The sequence below is a fragment of the Sprattus sprattus genome (genome assembly GCF_963457725.1).
Source record: "Sprattus sprattus genome assembly, chromosome: 1".
NCBI lineage: Eukaryota > Metazoa > Chordata > Actinopteri > Clupeiformes > Clupeidae > Sprattus > Sprattus sprattus.
The window spans coordinates 17,011,000-17,037,551 of NC_137920.1; the positions used below are offsets into that span (position 1 = coordinate 17,011,000).

At 39.0% G+C, this 26,552-nt stretch overlaps 1 protein-coding gene across 1 annotated transcript; it reads right to left on the reverse strand.

Moving 5' to 3' along the window:
- Nucleotides 1-16,360: 16,360 nt before the first annotated feature.
- Nucleotides 16,361-18,920, reverse strand: LOC308368030 (GTPase IMAP family member 5-like; the record flags this gene model as incomplete). The annotated part of the gene is made up of 3 exons (XM_080842073.1): nucleotides 16,361-17,244; nucleotides 17,588-17,668; nucleotides 18,665-18,920. 3 exons carry the CDS (start codon nucleotides 18,918-18,920, stop codon nucleotides 16,361-16,363), a joined length of 1,221 nt encoding a protein of 406 aa, XP_080698199.1.
- Between the last annotated feature and the right edge of the window lie 7,632 nt (nucleotides 18,921-26,552).

Here is a 26,552-nt window from a genome sequence, read left to right on the forward strand (position 1 = left end):
ACACTTTCTGTCCAGATATTGAAGATAAAATGAAGTGATACCTCAGTTATTACATTATTGGCTCAGTTATTACATTTTCAAAGGTTTTTTTTAATGCAAGGCCAATAACGTAATAACCGGCCAATAACGTAATAAGTTATTACGTTATTGGCCAAAAGTTATTACGTTATTGGCACGGCACTTTATTACATTATTGGCAGTTTATTACGTTATTGGTTTTATTACATTTAAATTATTACGTTATTGGCCGTTATTACGTTATTGGCCGTTATTACGTTATCGGTTGCTACACGCCCCTTAAAGACGGAAGAATGGGCCTGCATGTTCCTGCCACCATGGATGATGAGTTAGAATTCGAATGAGAGCTTTTGGTTCACAAGGTTACAGCAAACTTAAGCCCTGTCTACCCTAACCCGGGTAAATACAAATACTAATACTTGCAATAAAAACGATCTCCATCCACATTAACATTTTCATATCGTTTTCTGAATGTTTGACGTCCACACTAACAAGTTAAAATGACAATTGTTGCCATGGTTCCACCAATCCTGCCCCACAAACTATCCCCAGTGCCATGGCAACTAGAAGTCAGTGTATCTGAATTTCTCCGTTTCCCTTGTCCACACTACAACGCGAACCCGGAGTTTTATAAATGTTTACATCCAAAAGACACAGTGACATTCAACCGATCATAGACCGGGATGACCGGCGGGCCCCCCAAAATGCGAGCCATTAACTATCTTAGAAGATGTCGTCCAACAAACACTGGTGTCTGAAAAGGTGGAGGGTGTGGAAGGTCGTATCGATACTGAGGAACCCTCTGTTCAAGGTATGTTTGGTCTGGTACCCCGTTGTGAACTTAACCTTCCTTTTATGTTTGGGGTCAATTTGACCCCATTCAATGTTTAACGTCTCTAAATAAATGATTGACATAATTTGTTTTGCTTCATATTTAATGACTTATCCTAATTTGATGGGGACAACTGGGTAAAAGACAATGGATCATGTTCGGTTCTAGAAGTACTTAGGATTTTGCAGATATAGAACTGTATTGTATTGTCATCTTCTTCATATGTACATGATGCTTGATCTCAAGTGTCTTAGCCTGGAAATGATAGAATATAACACTGCATTTTGATATGGGGCAGCATGGCAGGCATTCATTCATCGCCTTTTGTCCACAAGAAACACAAACACTTCAGCATTGCGTCCACAAAATTATGAAGAGTACATTATTCCATGAAAGAACCAAAATGCATGAATGATTCATGTCATGCACTAAAATGCACTTTTCATTTTGTGTTGAAAAAGCTGAAGGCACTTCTCACTTTGTGGAAAAAATTAAATAAATTCACAGACAAAATAAGTCTGATAATTTAATAGAGAACAACCTATTTACTTTTGTGGCATGAAAAGTAAAATGTGCTCTACTATGATAATTCCTTGCCAATTAATATTCATGTTGTCCATGGTAATATGGGTTTGCCATAAAGTATGATGTGCACAAAAGGTCTTTGGTCTGATATCTTCCATGAATCAGCAGGTTATATCATGAATGCCAAGATGAACATGAATAAAAACAAAATGTACTCACTGTTGGGAGGTGGACAGCTTCTGCTCCGTGTTCCTACGAGATCAGCGCACAACTATGAATTACTGATGTAAAACATACTCCAAAACATGTTTTGATAATTACAATACGTTTTGATTTTGCAGAAACAAAAATGGATAGAATGAAGTTATGGCCTGGCCAAACACAAGTTATTATTTTCCTCTTGACTAACAGATGAAGTGCCTTTACCAGGTCACTTGATTGTCAAGGAATGCACTATATGCAAACAGCTGTAACTACAGTTTGTAGGAGCCATTCGGGGTTCATGTTTTAATCTGGTTGGGGCACTAGATGGTGCTCCACCTTAATTGGGCTCACCCAATATAGGGGTGAAAGTTTATGCATTCATAAAGTGTTTGATTTTGTGGAGGAACTACTGAATGTTTCGTTTGTCAGGGGTGTCTGTGGTTGTTCAACTCTGAGCTAATAGGCCTACACATTGCCTGTCCTGACTAAACAAGAGGTGCTTGAGGACGAATGAAGAATAAACTGGCAGTAATCTCTGTGCCTTCCCTATGCAGGGTATGAGATGGCTCTCAGTTGTCCATCTGTGTTGAAGCCTACTAATCAGTATCTGTGGTTAGGCAATAGTTAAATCGATTAGGTTAGATTGCTGGGTATGTACGTGCATGTGACAGTGAGAGCTGGGAAGCCCCCGACCAATAGCACAAGGACTGAAACATATTTTCCTGTGTATAACTAAAACTCAAGCTAAAAAATACATATATTGCAATTAGGAGCTGTGGTGAAGGTCATTTGTCTTACTGTTCTTTGGTGGCTGAGCTCTACTCCTCTCCATCTTAGCCTCTGTCTAGTCCAGCAGTTCCAGTGTCCAGCTCTCTATATACACCCACACAAAGGTTGAATAAATAGTTGAGAGAACAAGACCATTTAAGCTTCATAGTGGTTAAGACTGCCCATATTCCAGTCCAATCCTCTGCCAGAGCCTGGGTTCCCTGGATATCCACCTAATTTCTTTCCCTGTTACTTCACTCTCATGCTTTTTTGCATTAATTGAGCCTGCTTAACTCTTTTAAAATATCTGGACTTGGTGATGATATGTGGGGACTGTAAAGGACTCCATTTTAAACTTCCAAAGAAAGGTGATAAGACAGAGTGATACAATTGATGGAGGATAACACTGCTCTCAGTGACTTGTAAATTGTTTTGTATGGGTCAGAATATTGGAGGGCTACTAAACCTGGCAGTCATAGACTCTCTGTGTTTCAAACATAGTATTATAGGGCTGTATAAATATCAGCATTTGGTCATTTGCAACTCATGCGTACGTATGTTTGTAGATTTTTTTTGCTTGTTTATCTAGATCTAGGCTATATCTTGGCTCAAAAACCGCACTCTACGAAGGATTCGTGATGTGGATTGTTTTATAGAAAGTAGCCTACAAGTTAGTGCACAGCTAAGTGTCATTATATGGAAATTCCAATGGAATGTTCTCTGTCAACATTCCAAATAAACTCTGTCGGTTAATTTCCTGTAAACAGCTCCACGTGAGAGAAAGAGAAGGTGGACACACGTTTGAACATTTAACATGACAGCAAATGCCTGATCAAGACCGGTGAAAAACTTGTTTGGCCTGTATTGCATTGCCTCTTAATCTTGTGGGCCCTATAGTTTTCCTGGTGCAAAGGTGCGCATGCGCAACACGAGTGTTTTTGCTAGTTTCAATCCCACGCAGTTGTTTTTTTTTTTCCTTCAGTGCCAACATTGTTTAAATAGCAAAAGATTGTAGCCTTATATGCGTCTACATAGGAAGTTGCACAACGCGTGGACACTGTATCTTACACACACACAGGGACGCTTTACAGCGCACAATTATGCAAAACAATGTTACCATATCAAAGAGTAGGCCTATTGCTGTACATCAAGATATTTAAGCCTACTGAAGTCACGAGATTTGCAGCACTCAAACAACACATTTATGAGCTGTCCTTAATGGACACTGAATGTCAAAACCAGCTTCGTCAAATCACTGTTGACAGAACTGCAAAATAAATTAAATGTTCTTGTTACAATGCTTTGACAGAACTGCAAAATAAATTAAATGTTCTTGTTACAATGCTTAAACCAAAGTTACAACTATCCTAATAGTCGATGTTGTGGCTAGACTGAAGTGAGGCTATTACAACTAATTTACGTGGGGTAGATTGTGACAAAACTTACCACTAAGAAGCGTTCATTTCAAATATCCGAAAAACCGGCTCTTCCTCAAGATGTAATGTGATCCTCCTCCAATGAAAGCTCAAACATACATGTTCAGAGATGCCCACAAGCTCCGTGGTTCACCTCTAGTGAGTAGTGACACATTAGGTGGATTCACGGCGAATAAAGCAGACCGCATGAGTTGCATGTTGGATGAGAGTGGGCGTATCTGGCGCACGGGGTTGTGTTGATAACGGAGACGTTTATAGTGAGATTGACAGATCACCAACCAATCACGCCGCTAGCGAGCTGTTTATCCTGTGGGAAGTTACCTTGCTAACGAGCTAACATTTGACAGCTGGCAATGACGCCTCGCTAATACCCTCAGACCTATTCTTCAGTTACAACAATGTTTTTTTTTTTTTTTTTTTTTTTTTTTTTACTTCTGATAGTGTCTATTTCTCAGAAACTTTATAAAAATCTAAGCATCAGCCTCACACTTTCACTTCTTATGTAGCTAATAATCAATTTGATATATTTGATATGTATCTGTGTTTAGCTCATTTGTTGTAGTATGAAATTCATCTGAATATAGATTCCTTAGTTTCATACACCACATCTGCACATTGAGTGACGTACACTTTTGCCAAATGCAATCGTGAATTGTACATGACTCCACCCTTACTCTGGATTAATACAGTATCCATCTATCTTTCTTTCTATCTATCTTAACTCATGAGGATTCATGACATTATGACTTACTTATTTGAATGGATAAAATAAATTATAGTAAGATAACGTTTTTTCATAATACAGTTACATTTGTTAAGTCTTTAAAAGGAATTACTGTCCAAGACTGTAACAGTCAGCAGCGGCTCGTCTGTATGGGCAGGTGGTGCACTGCCCCACCAAAATGTTATCCAGTTAAAAACATCCTTAAAATAAACATTTGATCAATTTCTGTTTGTTCAATTACATCCTTAAAAGTAATGAAGCATTTTTCACTTTAGTGTCATGTTTATCAGTATAAAACAGATTGGCTCTTCTGCTACACTGAGGATAGTAGGTTTCATGTGGGGCAGAAGATGCCTCTGCCAACAGGAACTCCACAGCGCCTCCCACAATTTCCCCATGTCAATCTGTGGTCAGATATGGAACTGCAGAGAGCCATTAAAGACAGTTGCTAAAAATAACTACTGTATACATATGGTTTTCACGTCCATAACAAATTGCACATTAGCTAATTTTCTGTTTGCCTCATATTTGGCGGACATGTTAGCCTGCTGTGTCTTGAAATTTGTATTTATTTCGAACCTTTACATCCCTGATTAACCAAGTGTGAGTTAATAGATGTCAGTGTTAACCATTGCATATGTTAAAATGCTTACACTACAAACATCAGGTCGAGTCCCCTACTCCCCTATTATGAATGTACTTAGTTCAGTTTACTGAGACAGCAAGCACAGGTGAAGTTGCCTTTAGTGGTGCAGTTCAGATAAACACCACTAGGTAGAGCTCGCATGTCATTACAGAGATAGATTCTAGATGAACATCAGTATGAAGCTCAATTAACTTATTAAGCACATTTTTGAATCATGAAACTTCACTGGATGTTCCTATTTTGGAGGAGGTACACATTCTCATTCAAATAGTCCATCATATGTTTGATAATTGCAGTTGTTCAGGTTCCATGTCCAAACTTTGAATGTGGAATTGAAATTAATCTCTAAATTTATCTGCCAGCAGTCTTTTTTTTTTCTTTTTTTTTGGAGCAGTGATTTAAAAACAGTTTTAAGGCATGAGGTCTTAGGCAAGAGGGCATCCATGTCAGTAGAATTAAAATCTCATATAGAGCTTGCATGTCATTACAGAGAAGGATTCTACATGAGCAGCAGTTCAGGTAAAAGACCACTAGGTGAAGCTTGTATGTTTGTCATTAGGGAGAAGGCTTCTAGATTACAGTTTTTTTACAATTGCTAAAACACATTCTTGAAACAGTCACTCATTTTCTCTAAACTCTAAACACAAAACCTCATCTTCAAGCACTATTTACAAAACCTCTGAATCCTCTTGCAAAATGGAACTTTCGCCTCAAAACAGTTTTACCTGTGCTCAAAATCAAACACTGCTGTCAAATCATAAACAAAGTGTTCAAAATGATATACACTTTCAAGCAGTCAGTAAACAATACACCAAAAAATACAAAACACACTGTTCAAAACATATAGTTCTCAGGGAGAAGAACATTTTGTTTTTAACTCAAAACAAATTTCATATTTATCTATCATTGACTTTTGATGAATGAAAACATGTTCTCTCATAGTAGCTATACAAATGTATCAGAAATTACTACTTTGCTTTGCTCTAATTTGTGTTGGTTCTTTCTCCTTCTTGTACCCCTATAGTACTGTACCCTGCATCTCACTACTCACAACTCACTCTTGTTCTTTGTTGATATGAACCTGCAACCAGTCAAAATCTATTGAGCAATCAGTACTGTTACTGTACCAAATAGAAAGCACAATGTTCAGGGCCATACAACTTGTTTACGCATTGTCCTTATACAGCCTACAATGCACTGTAGGCCTACTACAATATACACTACCACAGTAAAAAGGACACAAATCAAAGGAGTCAACGTGGTGTTTACTTGTCCTCCTCCCCTCACATTGTTTCTTCTATTCATTCTCTGACTTTCTCCTTCCCACCTTCAACAACCTGTTTGCTCCCTAAACTGGCTCATATTGGTTGTGTCACATCATTTGATACAAGTTAAATCAATTTTGAGTGGTTGTGTTTACAGTTTTTCTCAATCGCTTTGGCGAATTTTTCCAATCACTGTTTACTAAAAGTATATGAATACTTCCTAATCAACGGAGACTCAGTCAAGTGAATATGGAATGTCAAGATTCAGGTTTTAATCTTACAATGATGATCATCAAAGGAGAGAGAGCAAGACAAGGCTGCACTAAAGATTTAGTTTCACCAAGGCTGATTTCACTAACTAACACAAGAGAAGTCTCCTGTATTTAACCTACACAACATGTTGGAGTGGGTGGTTACTAGAATGCTAATATTTGCCTAAGAGACAGACGGGCCAGGAACTCTATATTTAAATGAGGAGTTCCTGGCCGGAAGTGTTATCTCTTCTCACAGTGATCAGGGCATCTAGCAGCTGTGACCATTTGGGTTTTACAGTTTTTTACAATTGCTAAAACACTAAAACCCACTGGCTGAACAAAGTTCTCAGTTGCCTGAACTCATGAAGCTAATTGTGCAGTCTGTTGTCAATACCTTAAACTATTTCTCATGGTAAAACACAATTTGCAGGTCTCACTTAGACTTTTCAGCAAAACTCTAAACGCATTCTCAGTCTTAAAACACATTCTGCACTCTAATTCACATGTCATCCATACTGGTAAACACAAGTGGCAACAATCAAATACAAATAGAGAACAAATGTCATTGATTGAACACAACCACTCAAAATGGATTTAACTTGTATCAAATGATGTGACACAACCAATGAGCCAGTTTAGGGAGCAAACAGGTTGTTGAAGGTGGGAAGGAGAAAGTCTGAGAATGAATAAAAGAAACAATGTGAGGGGAGGAGGACAAGTAAACACCAGGTTGACTCCTTTGATTTGTGTCCCTTTTACTGTGGTAGTGTATATTGTAGTAGGCCTACAGTGCATTGTAGGAGAATAGGTAAACAAGTTGTATGGCCCTGAACATTGTGCTTTCTATTTGGTACAGTTACAGTACTGATTGCTCAATAGATTTTGACTGGTTGCAGGTTCATATCAACAAAGAACAAGAGTGAGTTGTGAGTAGTGAGATGCAGGGTATACTATAGGGGTACAAGAAAGAGAAAGAACCAACACAAATTAGAGCAAAGCAAAGTAGTAATTTCTGATACATTTGTATAGCTACTATGAGAGAACATGTTTTCATTCATCAAAAGTCAATGATAGATAAATATGAAATTAGTTTGGAGGTAAAAAATTTTTTTACTTCTCCCTGAGAACTATATGTTTTGAACAGTGTGTTTTCTATTTTTTGGTGTATTGTTTACTGACTGCTTGAAAGTGTATATCATTTTGAACACTTTGTTTATGATTTGACAGCAGTGTTTGATTTTGAGCACAGGTAAAACTGTTTTGAGGCGAAAGTTTCATTTTGCAAGAGGATACAGAGGTTTTGTAAATAGTGCTTGAAGATGAGGTTTTGTGTTTAGAGTTTAGAGAAAATGAGTGACTGTTTCAAGAATGTGTTTTAGCAATTGTAAAAAACTGTAACAGAATACACAGGAAGCTATATAATTAACATTGTTATAGCTTTGACTGTGGATTACATTTGAATAAATGATGTTCTATTTCTCCGATACTATCAGTCCCCTTTTTTAAGACTTATTGTCTTAAACATAAAAATTCAGGAGTACATAGTTGCTTAAATGTATTAGTCTTTGTCTCTCTCTCTCTCTCTTAAAGATGTGACATGTTCTCACAAGATGAGCCGAAACCTTTTTCATCAGGACCCTAATCCCTTTGGCCAATTTTGGGAAAGATCTCTGATGTTAAGGGGAAATTGCTCACCGACGCTACCACAAAATAGCCGCCCTGTTTCAGTTGTGAGAACCAAACCAAATGTACGCAGCAAATATACATACAAGCACATGGTACCCATTCAGAAAACATGAATTTACAAAACAACCGCAACTACTCATGATGACTTTGAGAAAAAAAAAAACTTAAAACACAACAACAACAAACATAAACTAGCCTGGTTACATAATTGATTTGTCAAGTGTTTCAGAAACATATTCGAGCCTTGCTTGTTGCGCTGGAGGCTTAGGTTGACTCGTTGTGTGGTGACAGATCATAGGAGCTCAATAACAGCAGAAATACATGAGGCCAAAAATTACCATTTGCATGATGGCAATCGCACCTAGAGACAGTCATTTTTAACGCTATATTTTTAGAGTATCCTAAGTGAGGGTTGATGGACGGCAATATGGGTTGCTGGGAGGCGAGTTACGACACGACAGACAACATTATTACATACATCAACAAACTTCTGACGAATTTTTTTTCTTTCTGGATACCAAGTGTAACATAAGCATATAACAGAAAATATAAAACAACATGCAGCTGGCAGTCTTTTCTGAGTTGTTGGTGATCGTGGTTCTCTGTTTTTGCCACAATGGTTTGAGTCTTGTATGATAGTCCGTGTGTGTGTGTGTTTGTGTGTGCGTGCTTGTGTGTGTGTGTATTCTTATGCTAAAAGGTTAGGGTAGACTTCCTAAACCTCTTGGGGGGTGGGGGGTTATTCTGCCCGTCACAAGATCTGCTTAGAGAAAACTCCTCTTGTGTTAACATCCAGACTCGAGAAATCCTCTTCATTGAAATGTTAATATCCAGACTTGTTGGGAAGAGGGTGACACATATTCCAGAAATTGCCGACTTCCAGTAGAGTTGGATTGGTTTGATGGTAATTGAATTTTCGCTGCTTTGTGCTTCAGACGGTTGTGCTGCTCCTCCCCTTTTCGATACCGCGGCGACTTCTATTAGGTTTGTCCAGGTGTGAGGTCCAGTGGACCGTCAGCTGTTCTAATTGGAAAGAGATCTTAACAAACAATTAATCTTATGCAAAAGTTAGATGTGCCTTGCGGTGTCGCCCATTTCCTGAGGACAGGAAGCAAAATGTTCCGGTTGCATAATCAACATACCAGATCCTGTGAAGGGAGCTGAAAGCAATTCAAATAGTTTACCCTGAAAAGAATTTAGTGAGAAGTCATGTTAATTCATTCATACGGCCGGCCGGCACACAGACAGTCAGACACACACACACACAGACACATTCATTTGCTTATTCCAGAGACATGTTCACGCCTAGGGAAAAAGGAAAGAAGTGTTAGAGTTACATTTAAAAGTTAGTTACATGGTCTCATAAGATTCCGTTATTCATCCAGACTGCAATGGCCCGTGAATGCAAAACCATTTAAGGCATCTAATTAATTTAGTGTTCTTGGCATCTTTTTGATGCAGTCAGACATTCAGCAGCTTAAACCTGTTTAGATAAAATAAATTCTGCAGTTATCATCTTATTTATGATATGTATTTAGTAGTAGGATAGGTCTTATGTAAATCTTGCACCTGATTACATTTTTTTTTTTACAGAGAATGCAGTTAGTGGGAAAACAAATGGGTGAATATGATCAAGCCAGTGAATCAAACATGTCCTTTTGGTCAGTGAAGTCAGACTTTGCCAACTTTCTGAGAAGACTTAAAATCTCAGAGGTTGTGTCAGAGTCCATGCTTGTCTGCTGAGAGGGCACAGGTTTATCTGTGTATCTCTGTCTATTTCTACAAGTCCTAGACCAATGGCCTATCATCCCACATTTGTAACAAGGTGTATGTGGGGGTATATTCTGCCTTCTTTGCTGGTAGCTATTGTGAGAGGATACGTCCTGCACTGCTGCTATATGTTGTGTTGGCTCTTGACTCTTTTTCAGTGTATGTGGAGTTTGTGTTAGCTGTGGCAGTGTGTCAGAGAGTGTGATAATCTCTGCCTGATGGGCCATTAGGGCTTCAGGACCTGAGGTGTGAGTTGCATGGCATGTGTAAAGACTGTCTGTGTAGATATGGACAGGAATGACAAATTGTGAGGGAACAGCTGTAGGTACATCAATATTCATAACAGCAGACATTTTTAGAGACATTTCTTCAACCTGTGAGATGGCTTGAACCACACTGACCACTAGTACAGTCTTAAGCCTGGCATAATCTGCATTGCATGTAGGATCTTTTACATCAGTAAGTGGGACTTTTCCCAGTAAATTCCTAGCAATTTGCTGAAGTTTGTCAGTATTCTGTTTCATACTTTCTCGCAATCTAGGAAGGGCCGCTGGCTGTCCGTCTGATTCAACCAAAAAACCTTGTGAACTTTGTGTCCATCTACTCATTAGGAAACGTGAATATCGCTTTCTCTTTTTTTCAGACTTAAGGTCTAAAACCCACTCACTAGCCTTCCTGATTCCCCAAATTAGCTGGAAACCATCTTTAATCATTTCCATTTTAATTTTATCATGTTTGATATCAGTTCCCACACTAGCCATTGCAATCTGCACACTTAAAGGGAACTTATGGCTTGAATTTTGACTTTCCATCTCAACAGACTGAATCTCCACAATCTAATGTAAATAATTTACAAAATGTTTTTAGAAAAATATCTAAATTCAAAATTTAAAATAATGCTGTGTCCTGTTTTCACAACACCCGTTTCTGTTCACAACACATATGATCCCTTTGGACCTAACATCTGAGACAGACAGCAATAAATTGTAGCATGTGAATCCATCAACTCAGACAGCGGTTGACAGTGGCTACCCTTGAGCGTTACCGCACCCAAAAATCTTCTGTGATACTGCACAGGCACTTGCTATCCTATTATTCCTAAGGTTAGGTAAGCAATTTAATTTACTTACCATGTGTTGTGTCAAAACCAGGCAGTTGTAGGACTCTTACAGCAGAGCTGAAATCTCAGCGAAATCCAAGAAATTAATCTCGGTGGGACCTCCATTAAAAGTATATGAATACTTCCTAATCAACGGAGACTCAGTCAAGTGAATATGGAATGTCAAGATTCAGGTTTTAATCTTACAATGATGATCATCAAAGGAGAGATAGCAAGACAAGGCTGCACTAAAGATTTAGTTTCACCAAGGCTGATTTCACTAACTAACACAAGAGAAGTCTCCTGTATTTAACCTACACAACATGTTGGAGTGGGTGGTTACTAGAATGCTAATATTTGCCTAAGAGACAGACGGGCCAGGAACTCTATATTTAAATGAGGAGTTCCTGGCCGGAAGTGTTATCTCTTCTCACAGTGATCAGGGCATCTAGCAGCTGTGACCATTTGGGTTTTAACAGAATACACAGGAAGCTATATAATTAACATTGTTATAGCTTTGACTGTGGATTACATTTGAATAAATGATGTTCTATTTCTCCGATACTATCATTTACTTTTTCAAAACAGCTCATACACAGCCCTTAACAGAAGTTGAAATGACCAAAACACTATATGATGTTTGCAGAATGACACTACCTTCTCAAAAATGTATCACACACCCATCAAAACCAAACATTTCCTTCAAAACCTACAATTTGTGCTCAATTGAAAATTTATGTTTTCTCATTTATTTAACAATGGATAGCAAAACTCAAAATACAGCTTTCAATATCAACCTATGAAACCATCGCTTCAACTTTTGTGCAACACCCTCACAGTATTGACTATTTTACCACTGACAACGTACTACAATTTGGGTTTTGTACTGAGCACTCTAACTTAGGGAATATACTAGTACTAGTTTTCAAAATCTGAAAATTTGTATACAGTACAATTTTGTAGTTCTTTTTTTTGTATTGCTAAACACTATATCATATATTCTATAAACAAGGACCTGTCAACACCATTGATTACGTAACATTTGTTCTACTGTGCACAAAATGGCAAAGATTCTGACACAAAAATATTTACAGTATTGCAGTCCTTTTTCCACATTACATGTATATTCTGTACGTCAAAATGACAGGTTTCAATATACAGTGAAAAGGTCAACTCAGTGAACAATCTCCCCCTGCCACCAGTGTGGGCCAGTGTGTTGATTCTGTAAAAATAGTGCAATAGGCTGTAAATACTGTTACAATATACGTAAAGTAATCAGAATTTGACCGTATATGTTGTAAATAACTTTAGTGAAACTACAGTATAAATTGTATTATGACAACATACTTTACAAAAGTATAGAAATTGTTGTTGCCAAGAGTGCAAATACAGTGAAACACAATACATTATATTGACTGTGAAGGCCAGCAAAGAGTCATTGTCATTGCTGAACGTACAAACAATTGATACCACAGTATGATAGCTCAGGTTTGAAAGAACCCTTTGGCCAGCCTCTCTCATGGAGAGGTCATGATTCACTATGGATCAATGACTCTTGCCCTAATTTCATTTGAGCATCTTACACGAATGCCACGTCCCCTGACAGGGGCCCCTCTACCTCTACCACAACCTCTTCCTTGTCCTCATCCTGAGGTTGTTGGTGGTGGCCTCCTTGATACATGCTTGTTATCAACTTCAATCTATTGACCCTTTTTTAGAGGTTGAGAACTGCTTGATTAGTTTTGCTCAGAGAGTTCACACAGGTGTTGACGGTATTTAGAATATAGAGAGCAGTGTCAGTAGGCTGCTTCTAAGTGTCTGCAATGTGTTGACATGGTTATTCAATTAGGTTTTGTGTCTTTCTCTGAGAAGTGTTTAAACTGTTTTGAAAAGTGTGTTGAAACTCAAAGAAATTTGCGTGAAAGCAATGAGAAATTAACTCACTTAACCATTCCATGTGTTAAAATGCTTACACTATAAACATCCGGTCGAGTCCCCTACTCTATTAATAATTAACTTAGTTAACTAACCCTGCCATATCAATATTGACGTATGACAGTGCACATTTTTTCCCTACTACTGGAAATGAGACAGCAAGCACAGGTGAAGTTGCCTTTAGTGGTGCAGTTCAGATAAACACCACTAGATGGAGCTCGCATGTCATTACAGAGATAATGTAGTACGGAGCTCAATGAACTTATGAAGCACATTTTTGAATCATGAAACTGGATGTTCCTATTTTGGAGGAGGTACACATTCTCATTCAAATTGTTCATTATATGTTTGATATTTGCAGTTGTTCAAGTTCCATGTCCAAACTTTCAAACAATTAATCTCAATGTATCTACCAGCAGTCTTGTTTTTTTGTTTTGTTTAGTTTTTTTTAAAACAGTTTTAAGGCATGAGGTCTTAGGCAAGAGGGCATCCATGTCAGTATAATTAAAATCTCATCTACAGTAGAGCTTGCTTGTCATTACATTTAGTAAATATTCATAGGAATTTGGGAGTTCACTTGCAGGACATGCTTTATCTGTTTTAAAATTACAATTGTTCTGAGATATAAGGGATTTTTTATTTAATGTTTTACTAATGTGAATTTATCATGTGTGACTTTGATTCATTAAAGCAAACTAGAAAAAAATATGTAAATGTGCTATAAGATCAGACACCACTTTATTAAGCCCCAGGTGAGGACATTTGGGTGATACAGCAGCATGAATGAACTCTATGAATACAGTAGGTAGCAATGACACTTAAGAAATAGATTAGGTGTATGCAAAATTCTTGCATAACTCCAAGTCAATCAAATGTGGCAGATTTATTTAATTAACTCAGGTTAAATAAACATGAAGTTTAATCGTGGATTTAAAGGCACCCTATAAATAATCCCCCCTTTTGAGCTAAATTGGTCAGACCTAGTTGGACCCAGCCATTGAAGTGGGGTAGCCCTCCCCACATTAGCCCCATAGACAACACAATAAGTGGCATTAACATACACCCACAACCAACACCAACATATAGATATGACCATCACCCTGTGAAGCCAATGCACCCAAAGCTATATATTACAATATTAACAAACACTATGCATGAGAGTATCTTGAGTAGTAACAGAGAGTAAATGGTACATGAAAAAGTGGGTATCACACTAAATGCCATGGATGGTGAACATCATAAACAGGGTGAACAGTGACACTAGTGTGAAGTGTTTTCTGTGATACCGTAGGAAAACTGTGTTAAAACCATGTAATGGCGTCAGCAGCTGAACTTGTGTCAACCCTCACTTAGTTCAGATGTCCATAGCATAGTGGCTAACTGAATATGTGGACATAAATGATCCAGTCTTTGGACGGACATCTGAGCGTGTGTAAGTGTGTGTGTGCGTGTGTGCATGAGTGTTTGTGAGTGTTCCAAGTTTCTCTTATGCAAAACGTGCATAATAATTCAAAATAAAAATGTTACAATATGAAAAGATTATAACTGTACATCAAGATATTTAAGCCTACTAAAGACACAACATTTGAATGTGTGCGTGTGTGTGTGCATGTGCTCGGAAGTCTCTCTCCTGAGTCAGAGATTCTTACTCAATTCTGGAAGGGGGGATTTCACCTTTGACTTTTACAGCCTTTGACTTAAATGCAGGTAGTAAGCCTTCTTGAAGACCTATGAAGACATATTTGTTTTATTATTGTTTTATTTATTAAGGTTGCTGTAGTATATAGACAACTGGTGAGGTATGAAGAACAGGGAGACTGATATGTTTGTCGGCTTACCAGGTTGGGCTATCTGAATTCACATGATTTAAAACGTTGCTTACTTCTCCAACAAATTGGATAATTAGCAAAGTTTAGAAGGATCTCACCTGGTCTTTAGGTTCTTTGGATCTGATGAATAGAACCTTTTCGCTCTGGCTACTTATTTCTGTCAGTGACTTTTCACACAAAACCAAAAGCTTGATGTTGAAAACAGGAAGGCGGTTCCTATGGGGTGCCGTTTGAAAAATGTTGCACATTCAATAATCCTGCTCAGTTTTTTTCCATGTAGCTTTGTCAGACAAAAAAATGAAAAGCATAAAAAGCACTTAAATGTTACGAAAACGAAAGGATGTTTTTATATTGAAAACAGGATGGCTGTTCCTGCGTTTCTGACACGTCATTAGTAAAATACAGGAAGGGATTTGGACACAAGGTGGGGTTGGATATTTTGCTCGGAAACGTTGTACACATGACAGCCATATTACAAACGTTATTTAATTACTTTTAACAAGTCATGTAATATTGTATGTGATATATTTAAATTCTTAATGTAGGCTCTTAGGGAAGCTACCAGCGTTACAGTTTTGTCAAAGACATTGGCAATAATTGATAATAGACTACTAGTCTCATCGAGCTTGATTGATTTAAACATTGGTTGTTGATACGTTTAAAACTAACACAAATACTAATGTAAGGTTAAGCTACTTCAGAAGCCTTCCACGATGTATATATGTGATGTCATAGCTGAGTGTAGACCTACAAACAGCCCCGGCCAAATGTAACCCCTGAAGGTCTGAAGGTCTTTCTATAAACTATAAATCACGTTGTTACATCTGACTTTACATAAATGAACATTATAAGCCTGAATGCTCACACCAAACAACAAACTTCCCATCCAAATAAATCTTAGAAAATCTATTTATCTTTATTAATTCAAGGCATAGCCAACAACAGAATACAAGCAAGCAGAATATGAAGCAAGCCTGTGAAAACAGTGAAATACTTTAAAAGTAAGAAAGATGAGTGATTTAAAACAATGTAAGCGGCACTGTGACTGGGAGGGTGTCCTAGAATGTGCCCTTGGAGATCCAAGTATACTTTTCACACAGGCACATCTTAGCAGGAAGTCAGGATTACAATACATGCACCTCAGTCAGAACAGTTCCTGAGATACAACCATTTTCCCCAATTAAAGAAAAGAAAATGAGAGGTTGGGGGGAATCTAAATTGTCATATCTCAGCTAACAATTTTGTGTTTGAAAAGGAAAATGTGTCTTTGAAAATGGAAAATCAAAAGGAAGATTACTGATTACTTTTTTACTATGAATATAAGCGATTTGTATACGCTGTAGGTATCACATCTGGGTGAAAATTTCAACTATTTTATTTTAGAAAGTTTTTTGGTCAATGTCTTGATGTCATCGTCGTAGTCATCTACCGCATAGTCCAGAAGACCAAGCGCATTTCCTAACCCTGGAGCACGATCCTCTTCTTCTACCCCGCCATCAACAAAGGCCCCGACGTCTTTCACAACAGAACAGAAAGTTTTCCATTTCTCTGCGCTCTTGATCTCCTTTTCTAAAATGGCTCTCTTTTGTTCTTTCTTTTTCTCCTCTTGCTTGATCCTCATCTCATACTTCTGCCTTTGCATCTTCTTCTCTCTCATCCTCTTCCGGGCCTCCTGGTACATGGCGTTGGTGTAGTATCTCCCTTCGTTGTGCTTCACCATGGCTTCGATCTTCTCCAGCAGCCCTGTGACTTGAGTCCGATCAATCTTCTCTTTGTTGTTGATGACGTGGTATCGGTTCTGGCAGCTCTGGACAGAATCCCTGAGGTCGTCCCTGCGAGGAAGATAACCTTCCACAGGTCTTCCCTTCAACCGGTCGCCACCTGTGAAGAGCACTATGGCGAATCTGAGTGCCTGCGGCCCAAAGTTCTCCTGGAACCACTTCAGGGCATTTTTCTCCTCGTCGGCGGACCTCCCCAGCCTGATCACCAGCAGGAAGGCGTGAGGCCCAGGCAAGGACATCTCCACACACTTTCCAAACTCTACTTTAATCCTGTCTTTGGCCAAAATTCTGTCAAACAGACCCGGGGTGTCAATCACGACAACTGATCTGCCACTCACCAGGCCAGTCTCCCTCTCGCAAGTCGCCGTGGACAATTTGGTGCGGAAGTGGTCGTCGTCACCTAGGATGGTGTTTACAGTGGCGCTCTTGCCTGCTCCAGTTTTGCCAACCACAACAATCCTCAACTCAGTGCCTGTGGTGAAACAGCCAAGGGTTAGGGTGTGTGCGTTACTTAGGAGTTCTAACAAAAAAAGACATACAGTTGGAAATCCATTTTGATGATATGGTTAACGGTGCGATAAAATTCTGGCAAAAGTTTGTTGATATTTGAGCTCAACAACCAATCCATCTATCCATGAGTATCATCTAGGACCCAATCACATTAGGCCATTCTGAACAAGAAATACTAGTTATAATGGAGTCCTTATCCTCCTTTGTAATTTTATAATCTGAATTAAAATGGCATAACACAAACATGCACCATTTTGTACTGCAGGACTGTCTACTTTCAGGTTTTATGTAAACAGAGTGATCACCGGTATCTGATCTTTGGGTGTCAGAGCTAGATGGGGACAGGCTGCTGCAATTGGCTCCTTCAGCCCCTCCAGAGGAACTCCCTGAAAGACAGAGAGAGGAGAGGAGAAAAAAGAGAGTGAAGAGATAGGGAGAGATGCTATTACAGGAAAGCCTGACAAGCCATATTGATTTAACTAAAATGTTGTTGATTTCAGATAACCATCAGATCAAACTGTACTGTACACAGTCTGACCACACTTGAATTTCACTATACTGATATGCCAAAGAAAGTAAAAAACACCAAAACATATATCAATAAAATAAATTACTGATATGTGAACCACTGATAAACAAGGACCATCAGAAAGATAAACACCAGGGAGAGGTAAATGAAAGTAAAATAGTAACTCCCCATCTTTGACATTAAGCAATATTGAAAGAGAGAGGCATTGCATTTCGGGGATTTAAAGGCCATTTATTGGCAGATGTAAAGTATGCCAGTTACATTCATCATAGTGATTTCTCTGTGTTTTAAAAGGGTCGTTACCTACAGGTAAAGGGCTTTCTTCACCTGTTTGCTCAGGGGAAGTATGAGCTTTTCATTTAATGGAGCAAAATACAAAATGAACAGTTTTGTTTGGGATCCCATGGGGATAACTGACAGCTGTCACCCCGCTTCTAGGAGATCTAACCGTGCCTTACCTCTCTCTACATCACACGCTCTGGCATAGCTAAGTATCCCACCTCCTTCCCTTTCTCCTCCATTTCACTAGTTGGTCTCAGCTCACATTAACCAGACAGCAGTGAGGGTAAATCGGTAATGCCCCAATGAGGGTAAATAAGTAATGCCCCATCTTTGACATGAGCCAATATTGAGCTCTAAGCTCACATTAACCCTTATCCATATGGGGTGTCAGCAGACAATGCTCAGACGTTCCCCACTATAGGCATCCAAGGACCACGACACACTCTTAATCAGGCATCCTGATGGTCGAAATAGTGAACCACAACAATTTCAGGTCATTGGCAGTGTAATCTAAACATCAACTACATTACCTCCAGCCATGAAAGTATTGTGCTGTCTAAGAGTAACTTGCCTGATTGCAGGTCCTTCTCCAGGTTCAAGGCCAACTGGTTGTGGTGCATATTCCTCAAGATGTCCGACACGACACCGCCACAGTTCTTTTCACAGTAGGCCTGCACCATGATGGCCACTGTGTCGTCTACGCTAGCCTCCTCCAACCTCTGCCTGGTGATTGGGCCACGGTCCCACAGGTTGTGCTTGAACCTTTTGAAGTTTTTGGGGTCAAGACCCTCCAATGTCTTTACCAAGACACCTGAGATTACGCTCATTGTGATGGTTCGTTCGCAGCCCGACTGCAATGTCACATAATCAAATATACATAAATAAACACATATGAGATTGTGCTCATGGGATGTCGGTTCAGCACTCACTGATTAGATGGAAGCAAACAAATCACAAAAAACATTTGGATGTCACAAAAACTTTCTCCAGCTAAACCAAGATAAAACAGAGGTATTAGTCATTGGTGAAATAAAAACAAAGAGAGAAACTATCTGTACATCACACCAGTATTAAAATCACTGCACTGGTTATTGGTTAGCTTCAGAATAGATTTCAAGATTCTCTTACAACCCCCTGATTTTGGTGTGCTTTGCTGCATTCATTTTTCCCTATATCATGGCTAATCGCCCTGTTGCTGCTGCTGAATAACATTGCACATCATGATGCTGCCACCGCCATGTTTCACCTGGTTTCCTCCAGTTCAAGCCTGGTTGCCTCAAGTTGTGACGCTGCCAAACTAAATTGTGGCTCTGTTGGGATCCGTTGCGTTGCATGCGTTGCATGCGTTGCATGCGTTACTTGCGTTACTTCCGTAACTTGCGGGGAGAGTTGAAAAGTTTCAACTTTTGGAGCGGCAACGCATGCGTCAGTAATAGAAACTGTACCATGTGAAAACCCTGTTATTGTAACTGAATATACATCTGATATGTCTCCTTTATCAACACAACCCCATGCACCCGACTCCTCCTCCCTCATGCGTTGATCAGCACATTCCAACACACATGTTGTGAGAGGTAGCCGTGAGTGTGCCGAAGAGGGCGTGGGACACTCACGGCTAGCTCTCACTATATGTGTTGGAACGCGTTGGCATACCATTTTATTGGAGCAATGAAAGGTGGGGCTTGAAAAGGCCACCTTGTTCAAAGTAGGGGATGACAGAAAAAGTTTGAGAACCACTGGGTTAAGATTAGAAAAGATGGGGTAAAATAATGTTAGCTGAATGGTTAATCTGAAGCTTTGTCTTACAATGACCGGAATATGCCTGTTTATACATGCACTATGAAGGTTTCTAAGCTCTAAAAACCTTTACTTTTTAGATATTCCTGAACATACAAAAAGCTTAAAATCGCAAAAATAATAATTCTACTCAAGCAGGTGCATTCAATAAGGCATTACAATGTCATATTAGCCATTTGAAAACAGTATTATGCCAACTCAATGTTCTTTCATTGAGTCTGAACAACATTAACCGATTAATATTAACTTGAGCCTGCTACTGGAGTAAATGTCCATGGGGAAAGCTATGCCCGTACTTCGTATTTGAGGGGATGACAGGGGTCCAAATAAGAAGCTATGTGCAGTAGTTGTTTTTAATAGATAGATTATTTATACACAGGTGAGGAAACGAGAAACCATTAAATAACGGGCTGGTTCAGATCTGGGACTGGGTGTATGTGAAGGGTTTTAAACGGAAGAGCCTCCAGACAGCGGGGATGAGAGATCAAGGTTCTAGAGTGTGGTATTATTTTAAATCTGGTTGTAGATTCTACACCAATGTGTGTTGAAATGATGTATTTTTCTAATAATGTGATATGATTGAAGATATTCATTACGGGTAAAGCAGGTAAATAGCTATACCTATTTGCACTGTTTAATTTTGAAGTACACTGACTAAACCTATTTGCACTGTTTAATTTTGAAGTACACTGACTAAACCTATTTGCACTGTTTAATTTTGAACTACACTGACTAAACCTATTTGCATTGTTTGATTTTGAAGTACACTGACTAAACCTATTTGCATTGTTTAATTTTGAACTACACTGACTAAACCTATTTGAATTGTTTGATTTTGAAGTACACTGACTAAACCTATTTGAATTGTTTGATTTTGAAGTACACTGACTAAACCTATTTGAATTGTTTGATTTTGAAGTACACTGACTAAACCTATTTGCATTGTTTGATTTTGAAGTACACTGACTAAACCTATTTGAATTGTTTGATTTTGAAGTACACTGACTAAACCTATTTGAATTGTTTGATTTTGAACTACACTGACCAAACCTATTTGCATTGTTTGATTTTGAACTACACTGACCAATCCTATTTGCACAGGGTGACACCCCTTACTCAGAGGGCATTTGACTGCAATCTTTCAATGGATTACTTAGATGAGTCTCAGGTGAAGCTATGAGTGGAACTCAGAGCTCTGTCTCCCTTGGTTGGCCACCATCGTTCAAGATTAAGCCTGTTTCCTGAACTGATCATATCTAAGACTGGGTCTCCAAATATATGGTATAAAATGAATACCATCAACACGATGGTAAAACTAAGGATACATGTTGGCTTTATTCCATAGTGATTAAATTGTGCCTATCAAGTGTATTAATAGTGTGCATACATTAGTTATGTGTGTCCAATAGACACAAAGGGGATGTCTAGTCTTTTTTCTATGGCGAACATGGAGCAACTCGGTGTGAAAGGCAGAGTTGCCACACTCAAACTAGCTGATGTGATGAGACTAGAAGCTGAAAGTGAAACTAATTCTGATTGGCCACAGCAACTGTCCCACACAAAAGGAGCAGTAAGTGCCTTTAAGAGGGCCTGCACAGCAGACACAGATCCACACATGTGACTTTTCTTCAAGAGTTAAAGACTCAAAGATGTTTTTTTCAGACACAACAGATGATTCCTTGCAACCGTAAGGTAGAAAACGAGCCACAAACTTATATTCATGTCTCTATGGAGTTTTTTACTGCTGAACTACAAGCTATAATGGTGTCATGTTGCCTATGAGAAGGCATACCATTTCCAGGAAATGTCTATAAATGCAATTACACATACGACCACTTGGCAATTTAACGAACAGAAAATGGCAACTATTCTTTAACAAGTGATTTTGGTTGAAATTCAGAAAAACTAGAGATTTTAAAGGTGTTATTAATAATGGTAAAGTATATTTAGACCTATTTTAAACTTTTGCAATCTAAAGTATCCTAATCTATCGTTGCTAGAGACTAAAAATTAGTGTTAGTCTCAAAGTTTGCCTGCACCAGCAGTTCCAAGTCAAAAGTAAACCACATAGCCAAACGACAGACTGAAGTGGTCCAAATAGACTCAACACTGTAAGGAAAAGATAGGCTATGAGATAACCATAGAGTTTACAGGTGAATATTCACATAGGACGTTGGAAAAAAAACTTTTTTTTTGTTATTTATAGGCTCGACAAAGATGCAGTTAAAACTTTCACCACCTAGCACTAAGTTTGAACGCTTTGTAGGCTATAGGAGAATTAAGAATTACAGAATTATTAGACTAATCATCCGGCATAATTTCTTCCACAGTAACCTTTACTCGGTAGACAGCTCTCTTGTTGCAAAGCACTTCTATAGCATAATAACATATAAAACACTTCTCTGTATTTAGAGCCATAATCCCACATCTTTTCCCTTATTACCTGGTAATACCGGTTACCTGAAAGATTAAATACAATAGAAAGGATAAAGAGTCTAATTGGTCAAACACAAGATACAATAATCCAAAGATACATACTGTAGCGAAGACGGCAACTCCTAGGCTCTTCCTTTGGCTTCTTAACCGTCCAGGAAAATCAAATCAACAGATCTTTATGGTGTGTTTGTTAATGATTTAAAGCAGCTACCTCGCTGTGACCATACTCACAGATAACTAGTGTCACCAAGGATTGGAGGAGAAAGCAGGGCAGGTACGCAGACCATTCCCTTATAAACGTGTTATGGTAGCACTATAATAAAGTGAAGGGCAGAGGGTGACATACCTGACAGACAATTCTGAATAAGTCAACAACATTCCAGCAGCCCATTCGGACAGACACTGGTTGTATCCTAGTTGGTAAAGAGATGCTTTCAAACATAATTGAATGCACTTCTCAGACAGAGAAGGGGACATTCTTAAAAATGATCTTTTTGCTGTGTTTGTTAATGATTAATGGCACTCACAGATAACTTGTAACTTGTTGTTCATCTGATTGGAGGAAGAATGGCAGGCTCCCATAAACGTGTTCTGATAGCACAAGTACAAAGTGAAGGGCAGAGGGTGCCATATATGACACACGTTTCTGAATGAATCAATAACATCAGGTTCACACCTGTTTCAAAGAACGGGGAGGATCCTGCCTCAAACCTCCTGTTCCCTTTGCTTACTTATTAGTTAGCATTTTAATTTCCAGCAGGGGGCGCATTATCACTACTAATGTAAATGTATCAGGCCTACAGTCTGCTCCTGGCTAATCCTGGGCCTGTGATCATCTTTGCTTCAGGGAGGGATCTATCTGATCAGCTGATGAGCTCAAATAGCATCAAACTGGTGCCAGGACAAATGACAGTACCTTTACGCAGATGTTTTTTTTTTTTTTTTTATATGACATTTTTAAAGACAGTATAATAACATGCAGTTCTGTAAACACAAAGAAAAAGCATTCCTTCAAAAATGTATTGTTTTCAGTTTTTGTACATTTATTTATCTTTTATTTCATTCATGCTTTTGGAGTCGTTGTTTTTTCAGTCATAACTAGTGCTGCTGTTAAATTGACAGCAAGTGTATCGTCTTACAATCAAGGACTGCATCTTTAACATGGCCTTCTCAGATGCCATAAAATGGCTGTCAAGTGTTCCTTCACTTTTGCCAGGTGTTTAATGCAAACTCCCCCACTTGAAAGGGACAGCGAATTTCAGGAAGTTTTCACAGAGGATTCCACTCAATGACCACAATTTTTCTCTTCTTTCTTTTATTTTAGAAGTTTTTGCTGGTCAACCAGACAGGTGAAAAACCTTTAAATACAAAGCACAAACACCACTTAAGAAAAATGAAAAGCAAGACAACCACATGTAGTGCACAACATACACAATACAAGACCTACATTACTTAAATACAAACACATACAATACTTAAATGCGGAACCACCCAAACCCCGCAAAATGCTCAAATCAAGTACCCGTAAATTAACCTTACAACCTCAAAGCAGACTCTTTCAGAATCAGCACAATCACAATATTTAAAAGGACAAACCCTCGAAATGCATCCCCTTAATTTGTACCCAGCTCACAATGGTTTCAAATGGAGTTCACTAGATTCTACATGGATCACAATTTAATCACATTTAAACACCATGCCACAATCATCCAACATGCCTTTAACCTTCAGTACTTAATGAGGAAATGGCTACAACAGTAACAAACAATGGAGCTCACCGGCTGCTTCTTCCTTTCTTGAAATTGCTGGTAGACACAAAGCAGTGCGTTTGCTTAAGTTCTCGGGTTGCTGCTGCTCTCCTGTGAGTTTGTGTGTGTGAATGAGATACTGCAAACCAGTCAATTAGTCAATGAATCTCACCTGGTGCACTCAAGCTGGAAGGGGCGTGGCCTACAGCTCAAAATCAGCCTGGTGCACTCAGGTTGTCAGGGACATGGCCACAGTTGAACTTGACAATGGCTGTTGCTCAATGCTGTTTTTGGACATAAAGGTCCATAGAGATCCTGTTGCTGAGCAACAACCCATATGCACATATTGGAGTATGTTCAAGTATGCCTAGTCTGGGTACTTACAACACCTAACCTGAAGTCTGACATGTCACATTTCCATGGTACTATGAAGCCAGAGTTCTGAAGAAATCAGGTCCAGACAGGAAAGATCCCTTTAAAAATATTTTAATCATATCAGACAATCCAGGAACTAATAACTGCAGGGTAAAGGTAGTAAAGAGGATGTAAATGTAATTTCACACATCTGACTGGAATAAAACAAAGGCATGTAAAAGTACATATGAAGGGATTTAACCTTCAATAGGTATACTGGATGGGATTAGATATTTAAAACACAGGATACACACCCTTTGGGAAACAGGAAAGGTTCCATTCCACAAGTAAGCCTTGAGATTGTCCTATTCCTTACAGAATAACAAAGGGTTTTCATAAAGTATCATGCAAATAACAACATGAATAAAGTGCTTTAAAAAATATATATCAGTTGTTATTATACAGTAATCATCCAGTCCCCCAATCCAATCCATCCTCTTATCCAGACATCTATTCATCTGCCTATATAAAATCACACAAGGTTTTAAGAAACTGATGAGAGGCTACACAGTAGTTATGGGTGCTTGTATTCCAGAGCAATGAAATCAGGTCAAGTCCTATGCCAGAGCATGGGTTCCTTACTCAATTCTCAATTCCTTACTCAATTCTCTCAATTCAACACTATGCATGAGAGTAACAGTATGTGTGTAGTAACAGGGAGTAAATGGTACATGAAATAGTGGGTATCACACTTAATGCCATGGATGGTGAACATCATAAACAGGGTGAACAGTGACATTGTGTAAAGTGTTTTCTGTGATACCGCAGGAAAACTGTGTTAAAACCATGTAATGGCGTCAGCAGCTGAACTCGTGTCAACCCTCACTTATTTCAGATGTGCATAGCAGTATGGAAAGTGTGGCTACCTGAATATGTGCACATGAATTATCCAGTCTGTGGACGGACACATGAGTGTGTGTAAGCGTGTGTTTGAGTGTTCCAAGATTCTCTTATGCAAAACGAGCACAATTATGCAAAAGATTCTAAATAAAAAATGTACAGTATGCAAGAGTATTACTGTACATCAAGCCTACTGAAGACACAACATTTGAAAGCAGCACTCTGAATTCAAAACAAACAAGATATTTATGAGCTGCCCTTGCATCAAGAGTCTATGGATGGACAGATGAGCAATTGAGCATGTGTGTGCATATCTTTTCAAAGTCTCTCTCTCTCTCTCTCTCTCTCTCTCTGATTATACAGTATATGAACAGAGAAAGAGAGAGAGAGAGAGAGTGAGTGGGTGGTTGGGTTGGTGGGTGTGTGTGCGTGTGTGCGTGCGTGAGTATTCAAAGTCTGTCGCCTGAGTCAGCTAGTCAGACTTCATTCTGGAAGGAGTGTAAAGCGGAGAGAAGGGGGGATTTCACCTTTGACATTTACAGCCTTCGACTTAAATGCGAGTAGTAAGCCTATTGGAAGACTAATGAAGACATATTTGTAGTGTTGTTCTGTTATTTATTAAGATTGTTGTAGTATATAGACCACTGGTGAGATATGAAGAACAGGGAGACTGATATGTTCGTCAGCCTACCAGGTTGGGCTATCTGTTCACAAATAGGCCGACCTGACGGCCGAATGTCATCATCCTTGGGGACTTGCCAATGGCTACAAATGCTACACCTGGAACCCCTGGTGAATATGCCACGGCTGTGAGACACAGACTTTATTCTGCATTTAACATGGTGGCAGACAACATAGCTCTGGCAGGTGCTAAACAGAAGCATTACTATGACCGCCACATGAGGCACAATGCTTATGAAACAGGCGACCTTGTGTGGGTCAATCTTCCTGCACTTGCCAGGCAGAAGTTATCTCCCAGATGGACTGGACCGTTCAAAGTACTGCAACGCATTGACTCATCCTCAGGGGAAATTGGAGTGGATTACAACCTACAAGACCAACTGGACCCGAGGGCAAAGCCTAAGGTGGTTCACTATAATCGCCTAAAGCCCTACCGTTCACCATGGACTTGTAACTTGCCCACCACTACTCCTGAGCACAACCAGGCTGAGCCCAATCAGAGTGTTGGCTCCCAGCTCACGGCACTATCAGCTTCGCGGCCTT